The sequence below is a fragment of the Chiloscyllium plagiosum genome, unplaced genomic scaffold, assembly GCF_037043375.1.
Source record: "Chiloscyllium plagiosum isolate Xiang-an unplaced genomic scaffold, Cpla_swu_hap1 HiC_scaffold_12, whole genome shotgun sequence".
Lineage (NCBI taxonomy): Eukaryota > Metazoa > Chordata > Chondrichthyes > Orectolobiformes > Hemiscylliidae > Chiloscyllium > Chiloscyllium plagiosum.
The window spans coordinates 8,900,877-8,919,573 of record NW_028270150.1 but is presented as its reverse complement, the minus strand read 5'-3'; the positions used below and the strand labels follow the sequence as shown (position 1 = coordinate 8,919,573).

At 45.8% G+C, this 18,697-nt stretch overlaps 1 protein-coding gene across 6 annotated transcripts in view; it reads left to right on the top strand.

Moving 5' to 3' along the window:
* robo2 (roundabout, axon guidance receptor, homolog 2 (Drosophila)) overlaps positions 1 to 18,697 on the top strand; it is a 1,751,833-nt gene that overhangs the window by 1,717,416 nt on the left and 15,720 nt on the right. For all 6 annotated transcript variants that reach the window (XM_087992449.1, XM_087992448.1, XM_087992445.1 and 3 more), the window contains one exon: positions 10,699 to 10,881. In XM_087992449.1, the coding sequence (XP_087848575.1) occupies positions 10,699 to 10,881 (183 nt within the window). The remainder of the gene's footprint in view (positions 1 to 10,698; positions 10,882 to 18,697) is intronic.

Here is an 18,697-nt window from a genome sequence, read left to right as displayed (position 1 = left end):
GACATTCCCGAAGTTCCTTACTCCTAGTTTCAGTTAAATTCCTCCATATTCCACAACCCAGTTCTCTCTCTCAGAGAGAGAGAGCGAGCAGTCCTATGGGACCATGGCAACTTACAATCTGAGACTATTTTTTATTCACTCATGCGATGAGGGCATCACTGGCCTCACATTGTGCCACCCTCACATTTAAACATGATCAATTTTGTCAGAACTTTATTTCAATCATGCAGCAACGTTGATGTCTTCCTAAATTTCTCAAAGTCTTTCTGAATTCTCAGATCAAGTACAGCAGGCACGGTTACATAACAATACAATTGGCCACAAGACAGTCTCCTACATCTTAGAGCATTCACTGCCTTCTGCAATGTCTCTGGAAACTTTATTCATTCACTCATGGGATGTGGGAGTCGCTGGCTAGGCTAGTGTTTAATGCACATCTCTATTTGCTTTTGAGAAGGTGGGGATGAGCTGCCTTCTTAAACCGCTGCAGTCCACACAATACCCTTAGGGAGGGAATTCCAGGATTTTGACTGAATGACAGTGAAGGAACGGTGATATATTTCCAAGTCAGGATGGCGAGTGGCTTGGAGGGGAGCTTGCAGGGAGTGGTGTTCCCATGTATCTGCTGCCCTTGTCCTTCGAGATGGAAATGGTTGTGTGTTTGGAAGATGCTGTCTGAGGATGTTTGGTGAATTTCTGCAGTGCATCTTGTAGATGGTCCACACAGCTGCGACTGAGCGTTGGTGATGGAAGGAGTGGACGTTTGTGGATGTGGTACCAATCAAGCGGGCTACTCTGTCCTGGATTGTGTCAGGGATTGCTCTCTCAAATGAGTGCTTTGAGACTTTTAACAAGCATTGAAGAGGGCATATGATGCTGCAGTTTACTGAGCCATCCGAAAGACAGCTCCCCTGACAGTGCAGCTCCCCGTCAGCACTGCACCGAAGTTTGGAGCTCAAGACTTGGAGTGGGAATTGAGTCTGAAACTGTGTGACACTGAGAGAAATTGCTGCCAAACTAAACCATAGCCAACACACAATGGAGTAACTGTAAAAGTATAGTCATTCCCTTAAAAACCCTACTAAAGAATGTATTTGCATTAGTTAAGGGATGCAGAATTATTTTTATTATTCTGTCATGGGATGTGGGTGTTGCTGGCTGGGTCATTATCTGTAGCCTATCTCTACTTAGCCTTGAGAAGGCGCTAGTGAGCTACCATCCTAAACCAGGGCAGTCCACACGTTGTAGAGACATCCATAGTGCTGTTAGGTAGCTCCAGCATGCTGATACAGAATGAGGAGAGTAGATAGCAGGTACATGATCAGAGATTCAGGGAAGGGAGCCGGGGGAACCTCTAGGCTGGAGGATATGAGACTGAACACTGTGTGGCAATTGAGAAGATGAACGCATCCACCTTTCAGATGAGATTACGTGGCAGCACAGTTGAATAAAATGGACATTTGAGGTTAGGACTGCCTTGTTGAGTCTACACAGACTGGCTGGAATGGTCATTTCAGAGTAACAAAATGCCCCTCACAGTCTCAGGGGTTCACAGTAATCTACTGCCAACAAAGCAAAATTTCAAGTGCAGTCACTATTGTATTGTAAGGAAACCTGGAAACCAATCTGAGCACAACAAGATCCCACAAGCAGTTGCTCTGTTTTCGGCGATGGTGTTCAGCTGTTCGCCCACGACAGCGAGCAGAGCTCCCCTGCTGTTCTTTGAAGCTGTGGCTTGGGTTATTTAACATTCAACCAAGTAGGTCAATGCTTGTTTTCACATCCCACCTGAAAGGTGCTGCTTCCTACATAATGTTTCCTGCAAGGTTTGTGAAGGTTTGTAGCTCAGGTTGAGGTTTAGGGTGTAGGTTTGCTCGCTGAGCTGTAGGTTTGATATCCAGACGTTTCATTACCTGGCGAGGTAACATCATCAGTGGCGACCTCTAAGTGAAGCGAAGCTGTTGTCTCCTGCTTTCTCAATGCAGGAATAATGTTTCCTCAATACTGCACTGACAGACCCAGCCTTGACTATTTGCTCATACCTCCAATGTAATAGTTGAGTCCACAATCTTTTAATTCATGAGATGGTTGTGCTATCACTCAATCCACTGATAGATTCCAGTCTGACTTGGACAGTTCTTTACTTGGCTTTTCTCCTCTGTCAACTCCCAATAGTTACTGAGTTAAGAGGAGGTGGTGGTCTTGTGGTATTGTCACTTGACTAGACGTCCTGAGACTACTGGTAGACTTGGGTCTGAATCTCACCCTGTCACATGTGAAATAAGTCAAATTTGGCTTTTGACAAAGAAGCTTGGGAAAGGGCTCCCTGGCACATTGGTAGTGTCCCTACCTTTTAGTCTGGAGACCTGGGTTCAAGTACCAATCTCAGAAGTGCATAATGACATCTTTGAACAGGCCAATTAAAAGTAAAGCTAGGTTATGGGTGACTATCTAATGATTGGGCGGCACGGTGGCACAGTGGTTAGCACTGCTGCCTCACAGCACCAGGGACCCGGCTTCAATTCCCGCCTCAGGCGACTGACTGTGTGGAGTTTGCACATTCTCCCCGTGTCTGCGTGGGTTTCCTCCGGGTGCTCCGGTTTCCTCCCACAGTCCAAAGATGTGCAGGTTAGGTGAATTGGCTATGCTAAATTGCCCGTAGTGTTAGGTGTAGGGGTATGGGTGGGTTGCGCTTCGGCGGGTTGGTGTGGACTTGTTGGGCCGAAGGGCCTGTTTCCACACTGAGGGTAATCTAATCTAAAAAAGATTGTTAAACACCCATCTAGTTCACTAATGCCCTTTAGGGAAGGAAATCTGGCATCCTTACCCTGGTCTGGCCTACCATTCCTGACCCAAAGCAATGTGGATGACTCTTAACTGCCCTCTGAAATGGCCAGTCAATTCAATGGCAGTTAGGGAGGGGTTATAAAAACCCACATCCCATAAAAGAAGAAAACTGAATAGGAAATGACAAATCACACTGTTCCCTTGGCAACCTAATCATCCTGTCAGGCTTGGAATCGATTTAGTAATCTGTGCTGTGTTAGCTGGTAATGTAAAGATGCGTGGCAGCCAATCAGAATACAGCAAGATCCCACAACCAGTAATAGGATCAATGAAGCCATTTTGTGATAGTCTAGTGATAAACAATGGCTTATGTCCCTGGAGGAGAGGACCACAATAGTGGTCAGAGGATCTTTTGCATCCCCTGAGAGGGTAAATGAGGCTTTAATTTAATGTCTCACCTAAAAGGCAATGGATCAGATTTTGTTGTCCGAATAATGGTCATAGAGTTGTACAGCATGGAAACAGACCCTTCAGTCCAACTTGTCCATGCTGACCAGGTATTCCACACTGGGGACTGTAAATTGTTCTTACAATTAATCAAAGGTCAATGGCAGAGGAACGTTCGGGCGAAGGGTAGGTATAAGGTTAGGAAATGACTGAGGATTGCTGGCTGGGATGTTCACTCTGCAACTTCTACGTACCTCACTGTGAAATGCATTCACTGGTGTCAAGCTTCTGTCTTTGAACTCAGTATGCCACACAGCATTAAATTTTGCCATTTCTAACATGATAAAAATTAATTACTACCCAACATCCTCTCTGGCACTGAAAATTAACTTTTGTCATTCTTCTTCCTTCAAGCATCAATCATTCTTGGAGGATCTGGATTTCGTTTCATTTCCCTTTGTCTTCATTTTCTTTACTCTCTGCTGAAATTTCTTTCTCTCAATTTCTACTTCTATGCTTGGTTTGACACAGAATACATCCTCACTAAGTTACATGTCCTTTCCAGTTACTCTGATGTTAATTGCATTATCCTTCAGTCGGGTTGGTTGAGGCTACTTACATCCTCCTGGAGGTTCCAGGGCCCGGATTTCCCGTGCTATGTCATCTTGGATGGGGAGGGGCCCGTCCCTTCATGTGGGGCAGCCTAGAATGAGAGGTCATGGCTTTAGGATAAGTGTGGGGGTGGGTGGGGGGTCATATTTAAAGCAGGCTCACTGTGATTGAGTTTGACCTAAAGCACCTGCAATGAGTCAAACAAACACAGTCCACGTGACTGGGTCCAACTGATCCCTGCTCTGGTATTGGAATTGAAAGCACCTTTCCCCGTGCTGTATCAGCTCATGTCAGAATTCCCAACCGTGTAAATTGAAATGCCAGGAGTTAGCTTTGAAACAGGAGAAGGTCATCACCCGGGAAAGAAGTCTGCAGTTTGAAACAGCATTCACACACACACACACATACCAGCCTGGTTTGGCAGCACTCGATCCATTTGAAATTTGAGATGTGTTTTTTCAGACCAGGGTAGCCAATGTCATATTGGGTTTTTGTTTTGAATTAAATTCCCCAAAGCTATTCTGTGGCCCATTATTTGACATTGTGTCACGGTTTCACAGAGCTTGCGTTTCACCGGTGTTTCTGCTCTACGTTCTGCTTTAGCTAAGTCACTTTCTCTCCACTTTCATTTCACGTGGAATGTTAAATGTTTTCAACTGTTTATTCGGGTGCAGTTGCATCTGTGAGCAAGGCCAGATTACGTTTCTTTTTTCACTCACCTTTTGCTATTTTTGGTTTCATCTCATTCTGTTGCAAAGGGTCCTGCTCCTGCAAACGTAAACCACTGACTGACACATCCCAGCAGACCATATATCCCTCCTCTCTCCCTTCCCCTCTTTGTTGATGCTCTCACTGTTCCTCTGTGTGAGAATCTAGAACTAGGGGACATGGTTTAAAAATAAAGGGCTGCCCATTTAAGAAAGAGATAAGGCAGGATTTCACCTCTTGAAATCAGTGTGGATCATTGAGGATACTCAAAGCTATGTGAAAGGGGTTTGATCGACACTGGCGTAACTGAGTGATGGAGCTGTCTCCAGACGCTGAATCCCTTCACCTGCTCCTAATGGACAGTGTGGTGGCTCAGTGGTTAGCACTGCTACCTTGCAGTGCCAGGGACCCAGGTTCAATTCCAGCCTCGGGTGACTGCCTATGTGGAGTTTGCACATTCTCCTCGTGTCTGTGTGGGTTTCCTCAGGGTGGTCCTGTTTCCTCCCACTGTCCAAAGATGTACAGTTCAGGTGGACTGGCCATGCTAAATTGCCCATAGTGTTCAGGGATGTGTATGTTAGGTGGGTTAGCCATTGGAAATGTGGGACTATGGGGTTGGGGTGGTTCTGGATGGGATGCTCATTGAGAGATCAGTGCAAGTTGATGGGCTGAATGGCCTCTTTTTGCACTATTCTACAATCTATTGGGAAGGTGAGCGTGTTGCAGAGTGTTTTCCAGTTGATACAATCCAATCACCCTTTTCTGGCAATGTTAGAAGATAGAGGGATTTCACAGCCAGTCACTACTGATAAAAACATACCAGCCTCAAACACTCAGGGGTCATCCTATTTCTCTCTTTCTTAGCAACTGTCCCTGTGTAATATCTGCCTGCCTGACCCATGCATCAGTGCTTATGCTTCTGGTGTCAATGCTGAGGGAGTGCTACACTGCCAGAGGTGCCATCTTGTGCAATGAGACATTGCATCAAGGTCTCTGTGCCCCACTTGCCCACTTCTTGTTTCCCTGTTCCGAAAGATTTTCTCTCATACTCTTCGATGGAGTTCAGATATTTCCCAAAATACTAGGATGTGATCATTAACCTCCTTTCTGGCCTGTGGAATCTTGTTTTGCAAAAGTTGGCTGTTGCATTTCCAGCCGTACGACATTAACTCATCAACTTAAATCCAAAACGTTTGTTGTTCTCTCTTTCCTTTTTTCCAATTATTCTGCCTTCCTTCTGTATGCAACAGAAACACAGCAATGTAGAATATAGGAACAGGAGGAAGCCAATTCAGCCCTTTGAGCCTGCTCCACCATTCAGCCAGATTTGGACTGACCCTGTATCTCATTGCTGTACTCCCATGCTTTCCCCATTACCCCTTGATGCCTTTAGTCCCTGGAAATCTATCCCTTCCCTTCTTGAATGTATTCAGTGACTTGGCTTCCCCCCATTTTCTGTGATAGAGAATTCCTCAGTTTCACCACATTCTGAGGTAAGAAATTCCCTTTCCTCTCAGTCTGAAATGGCCTACCATTTATCCTGAGACTGTGGCCCCTTGATCAGGCCAGGGGAACACAACATCCCAGCATCCAGTCTGTCCAGCCCAATCAGAATTGCATACATCTCAGTGAGATTCCCTCTCATCCTTCAAAATTCCAATGAATACAGTAAATACAGTCTCTCTGATATGACAAACCTGCCATCCCAGGAATCAGGGACTTTGGCTGCACCCCCTCTTGTACCAAATAAAACTTTCCTTAGGTAAGGAGACGGAAACTGCACATATGGTCTTTTTGTGAATATCTAAACGAGGAGCAGGCATAGGCCATTCAGCCCCTCAAGCCTGCTTCACTGTTCAATTGGATCTTGGCCGATTGGATTGTAATTTCCAATCCACATTCCAGTATGCTTCGATAACCTATCACCCCCTTTCTTAATCCCTGTCTGCTTTATAAATATTCAAGGACTGTGCGTCCACAGAAACAGGAAAGGTTACCTTGTTGGGAGTTTTCTATAGGCCTCTGAATAGTTCCAGAGATGTGGAGGATAGGGTAGTAAAGATGACCCTTGATAGGAGCGAAAGTGACAGGGTAGTTGTAATGGGAGACTTGAACTTTCAAAATATTGACTGGGAACACTATAGTTCAAGTACTTTTCACAGTACGTAGACAGGCCAACAAGGAGCAAGTCCACATTGGATTTGGTACTGGGTAACGAACCTGGCCAGGTGTTAGATTTGGTGGTAGGTGAGCACTTTGGTGATAGTGACCACAATTTGGTGATGTTTACTGTAGTGATAGAAAGGGATAGGTGTATACCACAGGGCAAAAGTTATTGCTGGGAGAAAGGCAATTTTGATGCGATTAGACAAGATTTAGGATGCATAGGATGGGGAAGGAAACTTCAAGGGATAGGCACAATTGAAATGTGGAGCTTATTCAAGGAACAGCTACTGCAGGTCCTTGATAAATGTGCACTGGTCAGGCAGGGAGGAAGTGGTCAAGCGAGGGAGTGGTGGTTTACTAAGGAAGTTGAATCACTTGTCAAGAGGAAGAAGAAGGCTTCTGTTAGGATGAGATATGGTGGCTTATTTAGGGTGCTTGAGAAATGCAAGTTAGCCAGGAAAGACCTGAAGAGAGAGCTAAGAAGAGCCAGGAGGGGACATGAGAAGTCATTGGTGGAAAGGATCAAGGAAAACCCTAAAGCTTTCTATAGGCATATCAGAAATAAAAGAATGACTCGGGTAAGATTAGGGCCAATCAAGGACAGTAGTGGGATGTTATGTGAGGATATGGGAGAAGTGCGAAATGAATACTTTTTGTCTGTATTCATACTGGAAAAAGACAGTGATTGAGGAGAATACTGAGATACAGGCTACTAGACTAGATTGAATTGAGGTTCACGAGGAGGAGGTGTTAGCAAGTCTGGAAATTTTATAAGTAGATATGACCCCTGGGCCAGATGGAATTTATCCGAGGATTCTCTGGGACGCCAGGAAGGAGATTGCCAAGCCTTTGGCTTTTTTTAGATTAGATTACTTACAGTGTGGAAATAGGCCCTTCGGCCCAACAAGTCCACACCGCCCCGCCAAAGCGCAACCCACCCATTCCCCTACATTTACCCCTTACCTAACACTACGGGCAATTTAGCATGGTCAATTCACCTGACCTGCACATCTTTGGACTGTGGGAGGAAACCCACGCAGACATGGGGAGAATGTGCAAACTCCACACAGTCAGTCGCCTGAGGCGGGAATTGAACCCGGGTCTCTAGCGCTGTGAGGCAGTAGTGCTGACCACTGTGCCACCGTGATCTTTATGTTGTCATTGTCTACAGGAATAGTGCCAGAAGACTGGAGGATAGCAAATATTGTCCTCTCATTCAAGAAAGGGAGTAGAGACAACCCTGGAAATTATAGACCAGTGAGCCTTACTTTGGTTATGGATAAAGTGTTGGAAAGGATTATAAGAGATAGGGTTTATAAATATCTAGAAAGGAATAGGTTGATGAGGAATAGTCAACACGGTTTTTGTGAAGGGTAGGTCATGCCTCACAAACCTTATTGAGTTCTTTGAGAAGGTGACTAAACAGGTGGATGAAGATAAAGTGTATATGGATTTCAGTAACGCATTTGATAAGGTTCCCCATGGTAGACTATTGCACAAAATATGGAGGCATGGGATTGAGGGGATTTAGAAGTTTGGATCAGAAATTGGCTAGCTGAAAGAAAACAGAGGGTGGTGGTCGATGGGCAACATTCATCTGGAGTTCAGTTACTAGTGGTGTACCACAGGATCTGTTCTGGGTCCACTGTTGATTGTCATTTTTATAAAAGGATGAGGACATAGAAGGATGTGTTAGTAAATTTGCAGATGACACTCAGGTCGGTAGAGCTGTGGATAGTGCCGAAGGATGTTGTAGATTACAAAGGGACATAGATAAGCCGCAGAGCTGTGCTGAGAGGTGGCAAATGAAGTTTAATGTGGAAAGGTGTTAGGTGATTCACTTTGGAAGGAGTAACAGGAATGCAGAGTACTGGGCTAATGGTAAGATTCTTGGTGGTGTAGATGAGGCGAGAGATCTCGGTGTCCAGGAACATAGATCCTTGAAAGTTGCCACCCAGGTTGATAGGGTTGTTAAGAAGGCATACGGTGTGTTAGCTTTTATTCTTAAGAGGGACTGGGTTTCAGAACCATGAGGTCATACTGCAGCTGGACAAAACTCTGGTGCAGCCGCACTTGGAGTATTGCGTACAGTTCTTGTCATCGCATTGTAGGAAGGATGTGGAAGCTTTGGAAAGAATTCAGATGAAATTTACTAGGATGTTGCCTGGTATGGAGGGAAGGTCCTATGAGGAAAGGCTGTTTTTGTTAGAGAGAAGAAGGTTGAGAGATGACTTAATTGAGAGATATACGATAATCAGAGGGTTAGATAGGGTGGACAGTGAGATCCTTTTTCCTTGGATGGAGATGGCTAGCACGAGGGGACATAGCTTTAAATTGAGGGGTGATAGATATAGGACAGATGTCAGAGGTAGTTTCTTTACTCAGAGAGTAGTAGGGGCATGTAATGGCCTGCCTGCAACAGTAGTAGACTCACCAACTTTAAGTGTATTTAAATGGTCATTGAATAAATATATGGACGAGAATAGAATAGTGTACGTTAGAAGGGCTTCAGATTGGTTCCGCAGGTCCAATTGAGGGCCAAAGGGCCTGTACTGCGCTGTATTCTTCTATGTTCTATGTCCTACATCCTTTCCAGCGTGACAATTCAAAAAGACTCATGATCCTCTGAGACAAGAAATTTCACCTGTTTTAACTTACTATTTCTCTCTTTCTGTCAATCCCTGGCCTCAATTTAAATAATGGGTTGGTTTTGAGCTGACAGACAGTGAACTGCGTTGGTAACTGTATAAAAGAGGCCCTCGTAAATGTCTTTTTCTTTAAGGAGAATTGGGATTTTGCTGCTAATCATGTCTCACACCGTGGGTGTGTTCAGACTTTCAATGACTTTCCATCGGCTGCAAAACAGTCATTGCAGTCGCAATGGGCAAAAGTGAGGGCTGCAGATGCTGGAGATTACAGTGAAGACTGTGGTGCTGGAAAAGCACAGCAGGTCAGGCAGCATCCCAGGAGCAGGAGAATTGATGTTTCCGGCAAAAGCCGTTCATAAGGAATGATTCAGTCACAATCTCTACCCCTTGCCCTGTTGTTGTCCTGTTCTGTATCTGTAAGAAGATATCATTTCTACTGTACAGTTCTCTCATGTAGTGGGCAGGTGTGATGGATAGAGTGCTAGGATCACACATCCACAGGACACTTCTGATTACTCAGAGCTGTCGAGTTCTGAAGCTGTTCATGCAGTCATTGAACACGGAGAATTGCATCTTCCATCTTCTTGGCCCTGACCCCTCCATCCTGACCCTCACTTGCACCTTTACTCTTTGATTCCTTTGAGTTGCTCCTGGGCATCTTGAAGACCTGAAGAAGTTTAAAGCTTTGTTTAATTTGGAAGCTGGGTGAATGGATACAAACTCGAACCAGCTGGGTCCAAGTTTGCCTTATCGTAGGAAGGCAGTTCGCACTCTGTCCTTTCACAGAGTGACTCAGTTCGCCCCACTCCCTCAAGTTCTTTCCTTACTGGCCTGTCAGCATTCTCGCCCTGAAAATCACACTGAAACTCTTTCTCCATCTTTTCGGGCAGTGTATTCCAGATCACTGACGACTCACAGCGTAAACTCATCCCTCAAACCTATATCAATCACCTTAACTTTCTGGTTACTGATCCTTCCATCACTTGAATCCATTACTAATCCATCAATGCACTTTTTAGTTTGACCACCTCTTTTAAATCTCCCCTTTGCTTTCTCTCTTCTAAAGAGAGCATTCCCAGTCTCTGTGCGGAACTGAAAACCCCTCACCTCACCTCACCTCTGGGCACACTGCTGTCAATCTGCTCTGCACTCTCTACAAATGAAGTGTGCAGAGGATTTTGCACAAAACTCTATCTTGGATGGGATGATTGTTTTATAAAGGTTGACCTGGGTCCTGCCTGTATACCTGAGAATCCTGTCTGCTGTTTTGTTTCAGTGTGAGGTGTTGCTGTGATGATTTCTCACCAGCCTGACCTGCCTCTGTTTTCAGGTTCAATGGTAAATGGATGGGGTTCCGCCTCTGAGGAGGAGCGCAATATGTCTAGCCGGCGATCTAGCGCTGCCAGCTCCTCCTCCAACTCCATCTTCACTGACGGCGACTTTACCCAGGCTCTGGCCACTGCGGCAGACAGGGCTGGCTTCAAGATGGAGGGCACCAGCTTAATGAGGACAGGTTTGTACCCAACGCTGCCTTCTTGCTAAGAGAAGACTCAGCACACTTTGGCAAGGCTTTACTGTGGCCTCTTTCTCTCTCTCTTTTTCTCTCTCTGTCTCCCTCCTCTCTTGAATTCCGAACTGGGACTTGCACTAGAACTCACTCTCGAGTCAATTTTAAGAAGCATGGCTTGGCAATCTGGCAGTGGGCTTTGATTGTCTCTATCCCACCTCTCACTCTGGTCAACTCTCGTGCCAACTCTCTCAAGGATAGTTGCTTACCTCTTTGTACCATGTTACGTTGACCTTTGCTATTGGTTGTGCCCAGGGCATTGTGCCTGGTTGATTTTGTATCCTCACAGCTTCCTTACTCTCAGGTGATGCTAAGTCTTAATGTGGACCCAGCTCCTCAGCAAATCCACATGGTGAGCAACAGGGAGATGTTTGACCGTGAGGATCCAATCGTCACCCGTTCTGTGCAATCAACACATGCTTGCTTTCGGTTGGAGTGCACAAATAGTGTTTGAGTGCTGGAACCAACCCCTCCCCCTTGACCCACTCCTTCTCCTCCCTTGGATGTCAAAACTAATTGGTGCACCTTTTGACTGCCCTCACTCCCTCATCTCACTCCGATTCAACATGACTCAATGTACGTTGAGAACCAAAAAGTGTGGTGCTGGAAAAGCACAGCCGGTCAGGCAGCACCCGAGGAGCAAGAGAGTCGATGTTTCGGGCATAAGCTCTTGAGCTTATGTTCGAAACGACGACTCTCCTGCTCCTCGGATGCTGCCTGACCGGCTGTGCTTTTCCAGCACCACACTTTTTGACTCTGATCTACAGCATCTGCAGTCCTCACTTTCTTGTAGGTTGAGATGCCCACACCAGATCACTCATTTAAGGCTCAGAGCAAAATTCTGTGGATGCTGTAAATCTGAAACAACCACAGAGAATTGCTGGAGAAACTCAGCAGATCTAGCAGCATTTGTGGTGAGAGAAAGCAAGATTATCTCTTCAGTAGAAGAGTTGTATTGGATTCAAAACATTAGCTCTGTTTCTCTCTCCACAGGTGCTGCCAGACCTGCTGAGCTTCTCCAGTGTTTGTCACGCAATAGAGGTTCTGGCTGCAGTTCTCAAATCATTGAGCAGGACAGCTCTCTCTGCTTTCCCCTCAGTACATTGCATTTATATGGCACCTTTTAACATTTTAAGACATCACAAGGCACTTCACGGGAGCATGATCAGACAGAATTTGAGACTGAGGTATGTCAGATTTTAGGACAGGTATCTCAAAGCTTGGTTAAAGAGCAAATCTTGATCAAGAGATGCTAAGGAGTGTCTGACAGAAGGAGAGGGAGGTAGAGAGATGGAGATTGAATTCCAGGGCTTAAAGCCCAGGCAGCTTAAAGCATAGCCTCCAAAGCTGAACCGCAATGAGTGCAGGGATTTCAAGAAGCCGATGATTGGTGAAGCACAGTGATCTGAGAGAGTTGCAGGGCTGCAGGCTAAGGATCCTGGCAGTCTGAAAAGTTTTCAGACATCCTGAATTATTGCCTTTGCTTCCCCACCATGACCCCACCCGTAACCACGTCCTACCATTCATCTCTGTTGGACTGCTCTTCCCAGCAATGTATTTGATGTTGTCTCCAGGGGAGCATGGCAAAAGTAGCTGAAATGCTCCCTCCCGGGCAACATCCTGATGAATCTCCTCCGTGCCCACTCCAGTGCAATCATCCTTCCTATAATGTGGTGGTTAGAACCCCACACAGTACTCCAGTTGTGGCCTCACCAAAGTTCTGTATAGCTTCAACATAACCTCCCTGCTCTTAGAATCTATATCTCAACTGATTAAGGCAAATTTCACATATGCCTTATTAAAACACCTATTAACCTGCTCTGCTACCTTCAGTCATACTGGACTTAAAGCATTAACCCTGTTCCTTTCTCTACTGTCAGAAGTCAGATTACACCAGGTTATAGTCCAGTAGGTTTATCTGAAATCATTGGCTTAAGGGGCAATACTCCGAAAGCTTGCGATTTCCATTAAACCTGTTGGACTCCAGCTGGTGTCATGTGACTTCTGACCTTGTCCACCCTAGTCCAACACCAGCACTTCCACATCATGGCTACGGATACTGTCAGACCTGCTGAGTTTCTCCAGCAATTCATGTTTCTCTTTCAGGTCTCCAGTATTTTGTTTTGGTTTGGTTAATTGACAGGACCAATCTGTGAAGAAAGGAAAGCGTCAGAAACAATCGCTGTAGATTAGGCCAGTCCTGACTCTCCTTTATGAGCGATGGCAAGCTCTTTATTTCAAGTGATTCTATTTGAGGCCACACGAGTTTAAGCTCAACAAGAGAGGAATTGAAATTGAAGATGAAATACCTGACAGTTCTGAGAGCCACTTAGTTCATTGATCCACTAGAGACCGGTGTAATTACAGAGTACTTCAGAGATGCTTTGGCTTCATGCTTGATGGCTTGTTGAGAAATTTACTTTGAGTATCACGTCCACTTGGATGTACACTTTGTGCCTTCAGTGTCTCTGATTCCGATGACCCTTAATGTCGAACTGTCCTGATTACGCTTCTCTTCACACTGTTGTTGGTCCTATCGCCAGTGACCCTGCAACTGTCTCTCTTTCTCTTTCTCTACATCTCTTTCTTCACCGTGAAGATTCCCGGGTTGTATCTGAACCCCGTTGTCATCAATGAACATTTCGCTCAACTCTATCCAGGCTCCTGTTTCCCAGGTGGGACACAGTCTGAGGGTGTCACTGTATTATCTGCTGATGCACTGACGATATAAACACATACTTTCTTTCTATCTGGATAACCTCCCTCACATAAAAACCCCAAATGCCTCCATAATTAACAATAGGAAAGCTACGGACTATTCTGATTAATGTCGCATTGCTGAAAATCGAAAATCCTCAGATTGGATCTATCGAGTACCGATTCAGACGTGGGTGTCCGGTTCACGGGGTGTGTGAATTTGAAAGGTCTGAGGGGAACTTTTGATGTTCAAAAGCTTCTGCTTTGGAGGGTGAGAACCATTTTCTGATTCTGAGTCAAACAGGGTGTGGAATGCTGACATGATTATTGCCTTTCACCAACGGATTTCCATCGACAATGGAGATGTGCTGGGAGTAGATCTATCCCCCATCATCGCTATCACTTCAATTACCTACGCTCCAATCATCTATCTCCCCCATTACCTAATCCTAGCCATCACCTATCCGCCCATCACCCACCCTCTTCACCACCCTCCGTCACCCATCCCCCCAAATATCTACCACCTCCATCACCCTGCCCCCATCACCCTCCCATTACTAACACCCTCAACACCCTCCCCATCACTACCCTTCCACCACCCCCCTCCTTCACCTGTGCCCACCCCCACCCTCTCTCACTACCATCCCTCATCATGTTTGCCCCCCTAACTCTCCACAATGCCCACATCACCTACCCCCACTAGCTAACCCTTTCCCAGTACTGAACCTCACCACACTGCCATTATCTGCCTCTATTACCAAACCCACACCACTTCCCTTCCCCCACTGCCTCCCATCCCTCCCGCATTGACTACCCTCCCCACCCCTGATATGTCCTCTTCCATCACACCTCCCCACCAACTATCCTCAACTCTCTATCTACCCTCTCCAAAGATCTTCATCTCACATTCTCCCTCTATCCTGGTGTCTACCCTCCCCACCATCTGACATCCCCCCAACATCTAACCCCATCTAACTCCCCACTGCCAACTCCTCCCCAACCATCTACCCCCTCCTCCACCAGTTACCTCTCCACCAACTAGCCTCCCCCCATCACTTTCTTTCCCCACTGTTTATCCCATTTCCATGTACCGTTCCTGATACTGTAGCACCTTTTACCCTGATTTGAGCATGAGGAGAAGATGGAGGACGGAGCACAGCCAACTGTGCCTATCTCACATCTGTCACTCTGCTTCCCTGATTTGCCCGAGAACATCCCTGCTTCAATAGTTATTCAGTTCCTGTGTAAGTGGAGATTGGATCAGTTTTCAACAGCACCTTCCCAGATCGCAGCAATTAGCTGCATGAAGGACTCTTCTCCCAATCTGTCATGCTGGTTCTCTCCAGTGTGTCATTAGACTATAAGATGCAGGTGTAGAATGAGGCCATTCAGCCCATTGAGTCTGCTCCACCATTCGATCATGGCTGATATGTTTCTCAACCCCATCCTCCTGCTTTTCCCCATAAACGTTGATCCCCTCACTAATGAAGAACCTATCTATCTGTGTCTTCAATACACTCAATGACTTGGCCTCCACAGCCCTCTGCAGCAATAAATTCCACAGATTCTCCGCCCCCCCCCCGGCTGAAGAAATTCCTCCCCATCTCAGTTCTAAAGGATCACCCCTTCACTCTGAGGCTGTGCCCTCAGGTCCTAGTCTCTCCTACTGGTGGAAACACCTTCTCCATATCCAGTCTATCCAGGACTCTCAGGATTCTATAAGTTTCAATCAGATACCCCCCTCATCCTTCTAAACTCCATTGAGTACAGACCCAGAGTTCTCGACCACTCCTCATATGACAAACTCTTCATCCCCAGGATCATTCCTGTAAACCTTCTCTGGACCTTCAACAACTCCAGTACATCCTTCCTTAGTTATGGGGCCCAAAACTACTCACAGTATTCCAAATGCCGTCTGACTAGAGCCTAATACAGCCTCAGCAGCACATCTCTGCTCTTGTATTCTAAATCTCAAAATGAATTCTAATATTACATTTGCCTTCCTAACTGCCACCTGAACCTGCACATTAACTTTAAGAGAATCCTGAACTAGGACTTCCAAGTCACTTTGTGCTTCAGATTTCCAAAGCCTGTTCCCATTTATAAAACAATCTGTGCCCCTATTTTTCCATCAAAGTGCATAATGTCATGCTTACCCACACTGTATTCCATCTGTCACTTCTTTGCTCACTCTCCTAGACACTCAAAGTCTTTCTGCAGCCTCCCTGCTTCCTCAACGCTATCTGTCCCTCCACCTATCTTTGTCACATCTGCAAACTTAGTAACAATGTCCTCAGTTCCTTCATCCAGATCATTAATGTATAACGTGAATCGTTGTGGTTCCAATATACTCCCCTGCGGAACACTAGTCACTGGCTGCCAGCCTGAAATAAACCCCATTATCCCCACTCTCTACCTTCTGCCAGTCAGCCAATCCTTTATCCATGCCAGTAGCTTGCTCCTAACACCATGGGCACTTATCTTATTCAGCAGCCTCATGTACAGCACCTTGTCAAAGGCCTTCCGGAAATCTAAACTGATGACACCCACTGGCTCTCCTTTCTCTAACTTGCCGAAAACGTCTGTTAGGCATGTAACGAGCATGACCTCTCCTCGATGAAGCCGCGTTGACTCATCCCTATTTTACCATGCACTTCCAAAACCTGTAATCTCATCCTTAATCATATCTAAATTTTTACCAATGACTGAGGTCAGGCTAACCAGAATACAGTTTCCTGCGTCCCTCCCTTCGGAAACAGGGGTTTTACATTAGCCATTTTCCAGTCTTCTGGGACCCTCCCTGACGCCAGTGATTCATGAAGGATCACCACTAATGGCTGTACAATCTCCTAAGCTATTGCCTTCAGAGTTCTGGGGTGTCGATCATCTGGTCTGGGTGATTTATCCATATTCAGACCTTTTGACTTCCCCAGCACCTCCTCCTTACTGATGGCCACTACACTTATCTCTGCCCCCTGACTCTCTTCAAGTTCTGGTCTGCTGCTGATGTCTTCTATGATGAAAACAGAGATAATGTACATATTCAGTTCCTCCACCATTTCTTTGTTCCCCATTACTGCATCTCCAACCTCATTTTTCCAGCAGTCCAATGACCACTCTTCCTTCTTTCCTACTTATCATATACCTAAACATATCTAAACTCTTGCAATCTTCTTTCGCGTCACTAGTTACCTCACTTGCATATTTCATCTTCTCCCACTTATTGTTTTTTTCAGTGACCCTCTTCTGGTTTTTAAAGTCTTCCCAATTTCCTGGCTTCCCACTAATCATCACTGCACTATTTGGTTTTGTCATTTTTATGCTGTCTCCAAACTCTTGCCAGCAATGATTGCCGTATCCTTCCGTTAGCATTGTTCGTCTTGGGATGAATTTCTGCTGTGCCTCCCGAACAACTCCGAGAAATACCCCTGGAAACTCCTGCCATTGCTGTTCTTCCATCTTCCCTGCTGGGCTCCCCTTCCAATCGATTCTGGCTATCTCCTCCCTCATATCTTTCTCGTTACTTTTACTCAAGTGTAATAGAGTTTATCTGATTCCAGCTTCACCCTCTCAAACTGCTGGGTGAATTCTGTCATATTATGATCCCTGCCTCCTCGGGGTTTCCTTCACATTAAACTCCCTGATCAAGTCTGCCTAATTGCACATTACTAAATCCTAAATTCAGAATTGCGTTTTCTCAAGTGGGCAGTACCACAAGCTGCTCCAAAAACCCATCTTGTAGACGTTCCATTAATGCTTTTTTTGGGGTCTGCTACTAACCTGATTTACCACCTGCATATTGATGTTCCCCGTGATTATTGCAATAAATGCCTTCCTTACGCACCTTTTCCATCTCCTGATTTACTGTCAGCCCCACATTCTGACTCCTGCTGGGAGGCCCGACTCCCACCATGGTATGTGGTGTCCTCATTTGTGGGTCTTCAACTCTACCCACACAGATTCTACACCTCTGACCCTATTTCGATTCCTACTATTAATTAAATTTGATTTCTTACTAACTGGGTACCCCAGACCCCCTGTCCACCTGCCTGTCCTTTCAATAAGGTGCCCTTGCAAACACGTATCTGTGATCCCCACGAACGTTGTACTTGCCAATTTCAGTTTGCACTACAAGCTCATTTACCTTCTTTCATACACTGTCTGCATTCAATTACAACACCCTCAGTCCTGCATTGACTAACTGCCCTTTTCCATAGCTGATCCCTTAGCTGCTGAGCCTGATGTTAGATTCCTGATCTTTTCCATCCTCTCTGTCCGGTCACTTGTTCTGGAAACTTTGAAAGCCTCTACTGCTATCTCCTCCGCTTGAATTATTTCCATAATTTTCCAAGATACGGGTCCCACAGCCCCTCCACTATTCAGTTTAAAGCCCTAACCTTAGCCCTGGTTATGCAATTTTCCAGTAATCTGATCCCACTGGAACAGCTCCCTCCTTCCTCCGTACCAGTGCCAACATCCTGTGAATTCAAACCCACTTATCCTCAACCAATCTTTGAGCCAAATGTTTCCCTCTTCAATCTTGTTGACCCTGTGCCAATTAGCTCATAGCTCAGGTAGTAATCTGGAGATTATTACCTTTTCGGTTCTGCTTTTGAATTTAGGATCCAAGCTGCTTATATTCCCTCAGAAGAACCTCTTTCCCCTTTGTACCTGTTTCATTGGGATCTACATGAACGACAACAACTAGATCTTTCCCCTCTCACTCCCAGTTCCTCTGCAGCCCAGATGCAATATCCTGAACCCAGGCACCAGGTAACACAGCCTTTGGGGCTCCCGATCCTGACCTCAGAGAATACTGTTTATTCACCTTACTGTACTATCCCCAATTACAGCTACATTTCCCTTCTCTACCCCCTCTTGAATGGCTCCCTGTAGCACAGTCATGGTCAGTTTGCTCATGCTCCCTACAGCCCCCTCTCTCATCCACACAGGGAGCAAGAATCTCAAACCTGTGAGAGAATCTGATGGTAACGCGGTGGCTCAGTGGTTAGCACTTCTGCATCACAGTGCCATGGACTCAGGTTCGATTCCAGCCTTGGGCGAC